General features: G+C 39.4%; 1 protein-coding gene across 2 annotated transcripts; it reads right to left on the reverse strand.

Moving 5' to 3' along the window:
* Positions 1-65: 65 nt before the first annotated feature.
* On the reverse strand, positions 66-4,654 carry nudt21 (nudix hydrolase 21). 2 transcript variants are annotated; one of them, XM_062415356.1, is made up of 7 exons: positions 4,390-4,654; positions 2,865-3,065; positions 2,724-2,787; positions 2,558-2,647; positions 1,854-1,929; positions 1,619-1,733; positions 66-1,051 (listed from the first exon to the last, which is right to left on the reverse strand). In XM_062415356.1, exons 1-7 carry the CDS (start codon positions 4,509-4,511, stop codon positions 1,030-1,032), a joined length of 690 nt encoding a protein of 229 aa, XP_062271340.1. In that variant the 5' UTR covers positions 4,512-4,654; the 3' UTR covers positions 66-1,029. The 2 variants fall into 2 exon arrangements, with proteins under 2 accessions (XP_062271340.1, XP_062271291.1); XM_062415307.1 differs by having other exon boundaries at positions 2,555-2,647.
* Between the last annotated feature and the right edge of the window lie 8,957 nt (positions 4,655-13,611).

Consider the following 13,611-nt stretch of genomic DNA (forward strand, 5'->3'; position numbering starts at 1 on the left):
TTTGTGTGCACAATGTGATTGCGACACATCTGATCTTGAAATAACCATGTGGCTGATGAGGCTTATTAGACCTTTATTTAGCTGCCTGTGAGGTAAACTTCGGGGGAAAGCAAGTCAGAGACCCAACAAGATATGCAAGAAATGTACAGGTTGCAAAGTTAAATCTTCAGAGCTGATTCAAATAATCATTCCCACCATTTTCATCGTTCAATTAGCACGCTAACACTTTAATCTCATGCGCTTCATCTGGGAATTAACTGCTGGTGATAATTTCCTCTTCTGTAGGGAAAAAAAGATGAAGTGATTCACTTGCTGTGAATACAGTAACTTTATGTGATCACCATGTTAAGATAATTGTGACGAGATCTGTGCCTGCAGGTCAAGTGACTTTCTTCTGATAAATGTACATCAGTCTCCAACAAGACATACAACTTAAGACAATCCTTTTGGGACTGCTGTCTGTACAGTTATCACTTTTTTTCATCTTTATTTTGTGCCATTTGATTTAAATGCAAAGTGTTTTTTTTCATGAGCATTAGTACTTTCTGTTCTGACTCTGATTTTTGTATCACAATGATTATTGATTATAGGAAAAATGTCTGAAAATCTTTAAAACTTAAGTCAGCAGCTCACTTGCTCTTTAAACTGTATAAAACATATTCAAATTACTTTTTTATTAAAAAGAAAAAAAAACCACAGCATTGTTACAGGTTAAAACAACAAGAAACTCAACTTTGCAGTTTGTTTAATCAAACACTTTCCTCTTCTGGAGAGGCCATAAAATCAGATTCTTGAGACACTGGAATTTGTACTTACATACTACAAAAACTATTTGTTTTTAAGATAAAAAAAAGAAAGACACATTACATTTCCATGTTCTTCTAACAACAGTATAAACAAACACCCCTGTGGACATGACAAGTTTTTTTATGTGAGATTTCCAGCGATGAGAAGTCTCTCGCCTTTGAGCTTCACTCAGACGGGGCTGCACTCACAGAGACAGCCAGACGCACCTTCAGCTCACTCAAGTTAGTTGTAGATGAAGTTGAACCTACAAAAAGAAATCATGATTTAAAAAGTCAGTTTATGCTATGACAATTTTTACAATAATATCTATTTTTGTAATTTCCAGTTTATTTTTAACTTCCTTCCTTCCAGTGTTTAATTTAAGAGTTCCTGCAAGACTTGCACAATAACCTTTTCCCCCTATTCAGCCCAATATTTACTGCATACAATAAATGGATTCAGTTTTTATCTGCACATTATGTATATATGCATCCAATCAGTGTAAATAATTTAGTCGTCAACACAGTCACATTTATATTGGCTATAATCTCATAACACCATAACTGAGTTGTAAATTAATGAAAACATTTAGATAAAGAGAAAATGTTCAAGTTACAATAACAGAACACCACAGAAAATAAGCATGTATCTCAAAATTCAAACTACTGCTTTAACAAACTCCTTTAGATAAACCAATAACAATATTTATTCATGCCTTTCAGAGTTTTATTTCTTCTATTCAGCCACTGTGACAATGGACCAAACAAGTGTTTCACTTTAAAGTTATTTAGACAATAACCAAATGCACACATGCAAAAGTCATTAACCTTACCTGCTCAATAACTGTGGTAGACTGGAAATGATGGGTCCATATCCAGGGGCGTTGTCATATAGTTCAAACAACGGTGCTGCCACCAGTTTATAGTTCTTGGGGACGGCGAACAGCGCTGCAGAAACATGAGTCACAGATACATTTTAATTCTACTTCCATCTGCTTTTTTAAAACAAATAATTTAGCTTTAATGTTAAAACACTTTGAAACATCACTCAAACTGTGACATACTGACCTTTTTCCTGCAACTGAACAAGGAAGAGCTTCTTATGCTCCTTGGGTTTGGTAATGTGAGCGGGAATATAGGGGTACTGCAAGACACACAAGTTAATATTAGTTCCATATGTACAGGAATATAAACTAGACTTGTGTTTGTTTATTTTTCAGCCTGGATTTATGAAGCAGAAAATATATATGTGGTAGTTTGGTGTGTTGCACTGACCTCTAATGCACAGAAAAATCACAAATTCAAGGAAAAACCTGAATGGAAAACATAACGACTGCAGATGCTTCCACACAGGTTCAGTGCATGGTACAATTAAGCAATTCACATCTAATCATGCTTTGTGGCATGTATAGAAATACTGAGCAGGCCCAGTTTTGTATCAAGATGGCATCACAGAGTCATTTTGGACTGTCAGATTTTGATACACATCACTTTGTCCTTCCTTTCATATTTACTAAGTAATGAAAGTCAGAGTGACGAAGATTAAGTCTCAAGTACATATATAAACATTACTGTAATTTATACAAATCAATGTATTTTTGACATGACATTTAAAAGCGAAGAAGTTAACAACAGGGTTTATGGACATATTTCAAAGCCCACTAATAGGTAAACCAAATGACCAGAAGCCGCTGAAATCTCTTTCAATATTGATCTGTGAAAACTACTCTGCTTTTCAACGTAAATATGCCTATCAAAATAACTACAACTACCTGTGGAGGCTCAAAATTTGGGCGCCACCAGTTGCCTATGCAGTCGTCAATCACCCAGTCCTGCTTCACGCCATCCTGCCGTCCGAGGATCTAACAACCAGACAAAAATCAATATTAACATCAGCCACAGGAACAAGTAGCTAAAACTGTGTGATGATGTAGCTACCTCAGTCATCAGGCGTTTCAGACCCTCCACTTCATCTTCTCCGGGACTCAATTCTCCGCCGGGCCTGCAGGAGAGAAGTAAAACTATCAGATGAGAGTCCAGGAAAAAACTGGCACAAACCTCTGAAAATTAATGACTCACAGTTTGAAGAAAGTTGTTCCCAGTTGCAGCAGTAAGACATGAGGCAGCCTGTGTTCATGGACGATGAGTACTCCCTCCACCGTCCTCCTCATTCCCATCTTGTCAAACTCCTCCCGCATCCTCTGAAACCGTGCTGCCACCGAGCTGTCCTTCTCATACAGAGGCTCCTTGGTGCCGAATGTGTAGTTGGTAAGAGGGTATCTGAAACACGGAAACACACACGAGAAGTTATGAAGCATGACCAGACATCGCTTCAGAACGGTACACACACCTGTGTGAGATATACAGTATAATAATATATTATGGATCCAGGGCGGTAACTGAGAATTATTTTCATCAATTTATATTTTTTAAGTCAGTTTATAAATTGTCAGAAAGTAAGTCTTAAAATTTCCAACAGGAGTCTAAAAATAAAAATATTAAAAACAGATAATCATCACATTGAAGCCAGAAAAGGTTTGTTTCTTGAATAATCACAAAAAATGACGAGGCTTTGATTATCAAAACTGTTAGAGTTAAATCAGATAATTAATCAATCCAGACTTTTGGCTGCCATCATTAACACGATTAAGCATTAATCTTTAATGAAATCGCTTCCTGATTTTAGAGGCTGATTATTTACAACTAGTTAGTCCAAAAGAAAAAAATAAATAAATAAAATCGGCCACAATTGTGATACAAGTGCTCAAGAAAAATAGCAACAATTCACTGTTGCTAGTTTCTAAAATGCTATGTTAGCTACTTCATGTGATAAATAACATAAAAAATGGGTTTTGAGTTTGAGATGGTGGGGGAAAAAAAGGCAAAGTGAACACCAGCTTTGGGAAATGTGATGAGCATTTATAGTCTTTTCTGACATTTTAAAGAGCTAGCAAAGCTTAATTAGCTCTCTGAGGTTGCAAATATCGACTAATGCCATTTTCTTGATTCACTGATAAGTCGTTTGGTCCATGAAATGTCAGAAAACGGTGAAAAATGTTGATCCCTGTTTCCCAAACCCAAAGTGACGTCTTTAAATGTCTTGTTTTGTCCCAGTGAACAGCCAAAAGGTTCTGGTGAAGATTAAATAAAGCATAAAATATTCATTTATATTATATTCATCAGAGGAACCAGAGAACTTTGCTGGTTTTCATCTTTAACACTTAAAACAATTAATCAACTATTTAAGTAGTTCACAACTACTAATCAATTAATCAACTCATTGTTGCAGCTCAGATTAGTTGAGATAAATGAACTCTGCCTCTAACTAAACTTCTTGTTCTTATATTAAAATATGTTTGTTTTTTGTTTTTCCGCTTCTAACGTTACAGACATTTTTTTTGGAAAGCAGCCACATGCAAGCCTTTAAACCATGGTAACATCATGGACTGACTCAAAAACACACTTTTATCTGAGATGTGATATATGTAAATGTGTTATTAATTCATCAAACACAGACTGAGCCAGGCTGATAAACCGGCTGATGTTGGGGCACATTTTAAGCCTGCTCCCGGCTGCTTGTGCATCATTGTGCACATGAACTCACAGGTTGATGGTCCTCTCCAGGGTGAGGGGCTTGGCAGGCCCGCTCATGTATTTGTTCCCAAACTGGACGGCCCCGCCGCGCGGCCACCCGGTGGAGGAGCGACTGGGAGGCACCACCGACATGATTAACGAGAGCACGGACAGATGAAACCTTCCTGCAGATGGGAGCTGGTTTGCACGTCGCTGGATGACCAAAAACAGCAAAGTAAATTCAGAAGAGTACCGAGAACACTACAAAACAATTTCTCCACCGCCGCTTCCCTCGGTTCTCCGCTTCCGGGTGAAGTGTGTTTCCCTCCAGCTGATATTTCCCGCCAGCGACCCCTGCTGGTCTGGATGATGGAGAAAAATACACCTAACAGGTTTTTAGTGTGAGATGGGCCTTCACAGGGGGAGTGTAAAACAGTTTCAGGGGAAGGTCGGTGGATAGAAGTGAAAAAATATTACATTAGTTACTAAAAGGGGACCACACAAAATAGTCTAAATGTGTATGATTTGGTTAAAGACTGAGGTTGACTGACTGTAGGATCAAATAACATGATCATGAGCTGTTTCCAAACTTTGTCTGAGGGGAGGCCCACAGTCTCAGACTTTGATAACCCTTGCATTGAAGGAAAGATTCATAATTTTCGAAGTCTATTTTAAAACAAGGTGTCCACATGAACACTGTAAGTAAGAGGTTTACCTCACTGTAATCATTCCTCCTGTTCATACTGAATATTAAAAGATAAGGCTTCAGCATATATCATGTGGATATCTGCCACATTTCCAGTCTTTTTAGCATAAAATTCCCTCTTTATGTTTCCTCAGACAGTGTTTCCCTGTTGAGCTGTGGTGGAAGAATAGTAACAAAAAATGGGACTTTGGCACAAAAGAGACTGTAACTTTAAAATATACCTACTTGATTTGAGTCATTTGAGCGACTGAAGCTTTATACTAGCTTCAAATAAAAACATTTAAATAAATTGTAGAACAGAATGAGGACTGTGGATTTTGGCCCCCATCATTTGTGCATTATGAAGAGATCTTCTACTGGTCAGTATGAACAGGAGGAATGATTACAGCAAGAGAAACATGTTTCAATGCTCATTTGGGCACCTAACTGGTGTTTTAAGACAGACTTGAAAAATGGTGAGCCCATTCTTGAAAAATGGTGAGCCCATCCTTGAAAATAAAAACTACACTTTACAGTTTTATTGTACTTTTATTGCTAATTCAAATAAATCATTACTAATAAGCTATAATATATGTTAATAAAAGTCAGAAGAACTGTGAATTTGATCAGCCAGACCTGAAGCTCTGATGAATTTTCACTGTCTCTGCAGTGAATATGATGCTCTCTTTTGTCAGACATCAGTGGCATATATGGGGAAGTTTTATGATAAATCTTCACACTATTCTGCACTGCAGAGAGCTGCTGGGTCTGATACAGGAGAAATCCACAATCTACTCTAGACCATCATAAATCAAAAGGAAAAACACCTCTAAAAAAGGACAAGATATGATTTTATTATTGATGTAGTTGCTAAGAAGAAAAATACCAATATGAATGGTCATTCATGTGTTATTTTCCCTCATCTCCTCACAGCTGCAATACATGCTGTCTGTGACTTTGTGCATAGGCAAAATGAGGATAGCGCACCTGACAGAGGGTTAGGTGGTGTTTATACTTTTTTACCCTTCAGCAGGCCTTTCATTGGATTGTCATCATCTGCCTATCAGCATCAACACACATGAATATCTAACATCTAAAATATCAGCACTGATGCTTTTCAGTAGGCACTTTTCTCAGAAACTAAAGTCAGACTAATCCAAGAAACATTGTGTGTATGAGGCCCAAAAATAGTCTCTTTACTCCCCCCAGCTGCAGTCGTGACAGGAGGAGCACCTTCATTTCATCCTGCACTACAGGTTTTAACCAGTTGTCTTCACACAATTTCATTAGACGCTCAGAAATATGCAGTAACCTATTTAAGTGTTTGAATTTGGTGATACATGCACATCAAAGCAATCAGCTGAAATTTAGAATGAAAGAACGATTGTTTTGGATATACTGTAAATGTCACTGTTTTTGTTACATCTTAGCAATTTAACACATTACCTCCATTTTAGAGTTCAGTTAATCAAATCTCTGCTGCACATACAGTCTATAATCTAACTAATGCTGTAATGTGAAGCAAAAACGTTGTTAATTTGAACTCTTAATATCTATATATATGTATATATATATATATATATATATATATATATATATATATATATATATATATATATATATATATATATATATATGTATGCCAACATTTATGTCTGATGTTGTACATGGCCCCTTTGCAAATAAATAGCCTAATATTAAATACATATATGCACATCAACATTTTGAACCCCAGAAGCTTCAAACACACATTAATTAGTTCATTCTTGACCTTGAAAACAGTACTTTCAACCATATCTCATGGTCTTCCTCATACTAGTGTCGCCGTGATGACACCTTAACTATCTCCATGACAACTGGGGACAAGGGAGTTTTTCCTTGCCACTGTGGCCAAGTGCTTGCTCGTGTGGGAATGTTGGGTCTCTTTAAATTAAAGAGTACGGTCTAGACCTGCTCTATGCGCAAAGTGCCTTGAGATTACTTTTGTTGTGATTTTGCGCTATATAAATAAAGATTGATTGATTGATTGATTGATTGAACAAAGTCCATCCGCTGCAGAAGACCATGAGATGTGGAGAACCTTGGCATAACGTTTTCTTAGAACAAATGTAGGTTATGAATAATGTGTTTGCTGATAAAGACACTGAGGTAATGATTCAATTCAATAATCCATTTAATAGTCATAACTATGTCTCTTATCCATCTATTGTAAACATGGTGTATTTTACCACAGTAGTTGTCTTATGGTACATAATCATACGTGCAATGCAAAATTCAAACAGAAGTTAAAAAAAGGACAAAGACACTGCTGGATTTGTTGATTACATCACACCAAGGGGATCTCAGTTCTTTGGTCCAGTGGCCCACCCTTTGTGGTGTGCTGCTGTAATGTGGTGGTCCCTGTAGGAAGTGCCATGGATCGTCCCCCTTCCCCACCCCCCGCACCCTACACCTTTTACCCTTTACTGTGGCCTCTCCTGCCCCCTGTCACAGTAGTTGGTCCCATATTTAGCAATTTCTTGATTTTTGAATTACTTCTCATCCGCTGCCTTAGTTTCTTCTTGATTTTGACCCTTTATCACTTCCTCATTGCTAAACGGTACACCCTCTTTCCCTGATGGAGGTTGAGCCGTCCCCACTTCTGTTGTCACTGTGACTTCTTCAGGTTTCACACTTTCCTCCTGCGCTTCTTTCTTTGTCACTTCGCTGTTGACTTCAGCTGGTTTCTCTTTATAATGCTCATTCTCTTTCCCACCGTCGACGACTGTCTTGCTTTCATTTTTCTCAGCTTGTTTGCTCTTTTGGACCACCTCAAGCTCCTCATCTGCTTCTAGGAGAGAGAAATACATATGTAGATCTACTGTACTGACATGTAAAAGCAAAGAAGAGCATGAATATAGTCATACATTACATAAACCTACCTGTGTCCTTTACTACTGGCTCCAGACTGGATCTTTCTTTGAGATGGGTCTGTAAATCATTATCTTTATTATCATTAGAGGATGCTGCACTGGTCAAATGGTGAGAAGTAGCACTTGAGTTATCGGTAGCAAGGAGGCTAGAGATAGTTAGTGTGAGGGTTGGGCTGGCGTTGTTAGGGTCAGGCGGGTCTGAGTCAGTCGTGAGTGGGGAGCTAACTGCAGCTGCAGTTGTTAAACTGGCGTTGGTGGTGGTGATGGTATCTGTGGGGTTTGTTTCACTGGAAGAAGAGGAGGGGGCGGAGACGTCAGGAATGGTGGAAGTAGAGATAGAGTTCATGCAGTCGGTGAATGTTGGGCTGGTAGTGGTGGTGCTAGTGGTAGGAGGGGCAGTACAGACAAGGGTCGGGGAACTGGTAATGGGAGTGTTTAAAGTTACAGGGCTAGTTGAGGTGGCAGAGACTGAAAAATCATCACTAGCTACAGTAACTGAACTGGTAGAGACGTCTGATGGTGTATCTGACGTGCTGGTGGTGCCTACAGCGGTGATGACAGAAATAACTGCATCACTACCAAATGTGAGAATATCATTTGGCTCCGGCAAAGTCAATTTGGTTGACAGATTTGTTGACGTTGTGGGAACCAAGCTTTCACTGCTGGGAGCAGAAATAGTTTCCGAGGTTGTAATGGAAGTTATTGTTGTTGATTTGGAAGTGACATAGAGGCTCGGAGTAATGGACTCAGAGGGAGTGGAAGTAACTGAGACAGGGGCGGGGGGCTCTGTGGGTGTAGTAGTGCTTGTAAGGGATGTTGGGAATGTAGAGGTGGGTATTTCTGTGGTAGTTGCACTAGCTTCAGGGATGGAAGCTTTGCTGTCGAACTCTGTAACATTTGTGGGTGTTGTAGCTTCTGCGGTAGCGTTAACAGAGTCAATGCATATATCTAAGTCAGAGGGAGTTACAGTACTTGAAGGGGAAATAGTAACATTAGTTGAGTCAGGGACTGAGTCTGAGATTGTCGGTACAGTGGGAGTGGTGGTAGCACTGGGGGCAGACGGAGCTGCAGTCTGACTGAGTTTAGTGGGCGTGTTTGTCTCCCCCTCCTGTATTTGGGCTAGCTCGTTCTCAGGTGTGTTGCGGCCTGATGTTGTAGGGGGTGGGCCCGGCTTTATAACTGGCTTTGGAAGCAAAGCAGGTTTCCCAGCTGACTCGTGTGCTGACACACTTGGTCGAATTTGATGCCTTGTATCTAAAAAAAAGAGTGAATGTTTATATTATTTAGATGATCATATACATTAGAGAGACTGAATCAGTGTTTCTGTGTTGTTTTTTACCTGATGACGCAGACATCGTTCTGGGTTTTGTGAAAGTTGGGGGTAGTTCAGCTTTACTGTCAATGATAGTACCTGAGGCACAAAGATCATTTATCATATTTTACCAGAAGAATTAAGTGCCTATAAAGTCCCCATAATTGGTGAAGAAAAATGCTTGTTTTAATAGCCCAGTATCTGAGATATTAAGTCTTTTAATGGAAAACTGATCCATGTCATAGAAGTCTCTCCTTTTGAGATGAATCCCCACACTTCTGATAATCATTTTTCTCCCACCTCATTATCATTAAGCTGGACCAGAGGAGGGTTTAAGCATATTAAACATCAAACAGATAATGGGACATACCTTCAGATTCTGCCTTTTTCATCTCTCCCTCCTGATTCTACAAGGATTAAAATGGTATTTAGATCCTCTTGATGTTTCTTACATGGATATTAAATACATATCTATATTCAGACATACACGGTCACACACCTGTGTCTCTCCTGGCTGAGCTTTGGAAACTCCAATACGTTGAAGCATGAGGTGGAGTTTCTGTTCAAAGCTATGTTGGCCTTCGAATTGTTTCTGAAATCAGCAACAGCAAAGTGATTTTCAAAACTTAAATCTCTTGATCTGAAGGTGTTCAAGATTTTGACCACTGTAACACTCACCTTTGCAGTGTTTCTGCCATTAGTGGTCCCCGTTGCTGCTGCTGCTGATCCAGACAGCAAAATAAGAGACTGGGACTTCCCTTCTCTTAGAGCACGGCGAGGAGGCACCGCTTCACCCCTCAGTGGTGGAGCACCAGAAACAGGTGTCTCCTGAACAGCTGACTCTCCAGTAACAGCGCTGGGATGTTCCTTCGCTTTCTCCTTTTCGTTCTCCTTGTCATGCTCCTTGACTCTCTCCTTATCTTTTTCTTTCTCAGCTCTGGCGACCTCCCTGAGAGGGCGTATGAGATCAGCTATGGAGGCCTTTTTGGGTCGCCCCTCATGGCTCGTCTCTGATTTCAGACCTCGCCTCTTTTTGAGTGTAAAGAAATCACCAAGCTTCCTCCTGAGGGTTTTAGTTGGGGGCGGACACGGAGCAGAGCTGGCAGGAGCCACTTCGTGCACTGTGATAGATTCATCATCTTGCTTTTTCCTATATAAAGGATCATATATCAAATCAATACTCTGAATCCAGTTGTATAGTAGAAGTTTGTTAAGGCAGTGTTGTTATTAGCTAAATATTAAGGAACTATAAAGAGGTAAAATTGGCAGCTGGATACTCACAGTGTATCAGCAGGAAGTACTCTTTTAGTAAAGAACTCTTCCACTCCTTCATCCACTCGCCCCATGAGCTCAAGGACTTCATTTTCACTCTCAATTATTGTCTCCTAATTACCACACACATACACAGAAAACACAAACATAAGGACATTTTTTTATCAAAGATGATGAAGAGCTATATGCATCATATGTAACTTTACATTACATAACCCTCACATCTAAAAAAAAAAAAAAACCACACACTCTTGCACTAGAGATTTTTCAGTTTTCAGTTTGAATCTCTCATCCAGTCATGCTACAAACCAGCCTCTTGGGAGTCAGTTGCTCAGTAACGTACAATAGGGGGGCGTCACAGGATTTTACATGAGCAATGAGAGGAAGATAACTCATTTTGCCAACGTGGGTAATGTGATATCGAAATTGCAGCCATACACTGTCGAATCACCCTGATCATATTAATATCTGAGCCCACAAGTAGCAATAAAAGTCAAAAAGTCGACTGCAGAACACAAATTTAGCAGAAGTCACCGTTACACGATATCCTGTCAGGGGAATTGGTTGAATTTTGTCTCACTGGCCACAGGCTCCAAGGGAGTGACTGTATGTCTACAGCCAGATAGCTCTGTGACAACATGATCATCTCAGTGGAAAATGGAGATGATCACACACACACACACACACACACACACACACACACACACACACACACACACACACACACACACACACACACACACACACACACACACACACACACACACACACACAATCTACATCTTCATATAAAACCCTGTGGAAAAACATAAAATGCCACTTGCCTTTTTTCAGTGAGAGCAAGAAAAGACATTCAGAGCACACTACCACCTGCAGTCACACATAGCCGTCAAGCTATTATGCACAGAAAATGTCAATTATGGGTTCTTCAAACAGCTGGTGACCGGTACAATGGCACTGCCTTATTCAAGCAGGGACCAGGCATCTTTTACAGCACTCCCCCTCCATCCTTCCCTTCCCCCTGCCTCTCCCCTCTGTACCCTATTACATCTCTCCCTACCTTCCATTTTCTCTCCACACACACAACCTTTCCCTCACTCTCCATTTTTAAAAAAAAACTCTCTTCTCCTCTATCACAGTACCTGCGGTCTGCTGGGACGATAGTTCAGTTTTTGTCGGTGAGGTCTTGGTCTGCTCTGGGTGTAGTGCCTGAGCGCTGGTCCGCCCAATGGCAGCTCCATTGGGGAGACACGGCACGCTGTTGCCGTGGAGCTCTGTTGCCTTGGCTCTGTTGCTGAGGCACCGTTGCTAAGAGCACAAGCACCAGCAGTATGTAATGCCTCCGCTGAGGTGGGAGGGGCCAAGCTGGCTAGACTGACAGATTTGACAACAGAACCTCGCCTTTCTCTGCCCCCCTCCCTTCCGAGAGGGAAACCATGAGAAAAAGATGTTGATAAAATAAGAAGAGGCAGGGAGAGAAGAATAAAGTGGCTGCACTGACATTTATTTCATCCTGGAAATCTGGGTAGTGATATATATTTATAACATATTGCATGAATAAACTGCAATAGAAAGAACTGAATTGAACAAAATGTTCTGTTGGTTATGTAACAAATTAATAATTTATTTTATATGCGGAAAAGATGCTCTGAAATGCTGAAAGTGAAAGTCTGACCTGATAGGTTCTTTTGTCACTAAAAACATGACCAAATAGCCTGCTAATACTTGCTTTTCCTTTAATTTCGAAGACAGATATCTTACTTTTCATTCACACCAACACCAGAAGAAACAGAGTATTATTTGAAACATTGATAATGCAAAGCTGCAATCTTGCTCAGAAGCCATAAAATAAGAAGACACAGAAAAACACCTACGAGCACTAAGCTATTAGTAATTATACTTCTAATTCCCCTGAGAGCTGTGTATGAATATTTGATATATAAATACTCAAACCGAGCAGGACAAGTCATTTGAAACACTTTCTGAATTAATAACTTACATTGCTATTATTGTTAGATTAAATATAAATACCTGGTAGCATTCAACATTGATTTACTGTAATAGTAAATGTAAACCCAATCTTTCTTTTTTCTCCACTTTTCTAAAAGTTTCCTTTCTCAGTGGTCAGTTCTCAACCCGACATAACAACCCTGAGCTAACTTGTTATTAGTTATTATATATGACATCAGCTATTTCTTTCAGTGTGATTCTGCAGTTGTTACAGACCCGAGTTATTTTTAACAGGCATATGTAGCACTATGAATTTCTGTTAATGTGTTGGGGAGACTCCTTTTTTAGATGAGGGAAGAAAGGTTTTCTCTGTCCACACATCAGAGAAAATATGATCCATTTTCTCTGCAGAGAGTTATGCTTTACACCAAAAGGAGACAACTATAAATTAGCAAATAGAGGCAGTGGTTTAACTCCCTCTTTTAAATATGAGGCACAGGGTTATATTGCTAGTAAATGCTGCTTATACAGAGCCTTTAAAAGATGCAACAGCAGCCTGGACACAGGTGTGTGGGACAGACAGCGTTGTGTTTCATGAATTTAAATGTAGATATAACATCAGTGGAAATGAGGACACAACACTTACACTGGCATAATGAAAATAATGTGTAGACATCAAAATTCATATTCTCTAAAACTGCTGCACCACACATGATGACAGGATTTACAGATGTCCATAAGTGATGAACATGAGGATCATTTTCTGATTTTCTTACCCAAATACGTTAACACCGTTCCTGGTTAGACTGACATCTTGACATTTATCTTTTATCAACCTGAAAACGACCACAAATAAGAACCAAAACAGATTACTCAGTGCACAACTAGATTTAATGCAAATTGCAATAATATCATATTATTGCGATGTTGTAGCTGGTTGTACTTTTTCCAAGCAGACAACAGTTATTAAGACTTTTTCACCTTTGTAACTCTTAAAAAATCATTAGGAAAATGCTGATTTTATGGTTTAATATACCTAAATTGCCCACTTGGTGAAGCAGGCTCCACAAGCTCAAAGCTTACTGTGTGTCAACTCATTTTTGTCTCTGATTTATATGAAAC

This window comes from Scomber scombrus, chromosome 1 (assembly GCF_963691925.1).
Source record: "Scomber scombrus chromosome 1, fScoSco1.1, whole genome shotgun sequence".
Taxonomy (NCBI): domain Eukaryota; kingdom Metazoa; phylum Chordata; class Actinopteri; order Scombriformes; family Scombridae; genus Scomber; species Scomber scombrus.

Coding starts and splice junctions, on each gene's coding strand:
- nudt21 (XM_062415307.1), bottom strand. CDS start 4,511: ATGTCGGTGGTGCCTCCCAGTCGCTCCTCCACCGGGTGGCCGCGCGGC. Junction 2,648..2,723: donor TGAAACGCCTGATGACTGAG/GTAGCTACATCA, acceptor TCTGGTTGTTAG/ATCCTCGGACGGCAGGATGG. Junction 1,734..1,853: donor TGTTCAGTTGCAGGAAAAAG/GTCAGTATGTCA, acceptor ATGTTTCTGCAG/CGCTGTTCGCCGTCCCCAAG.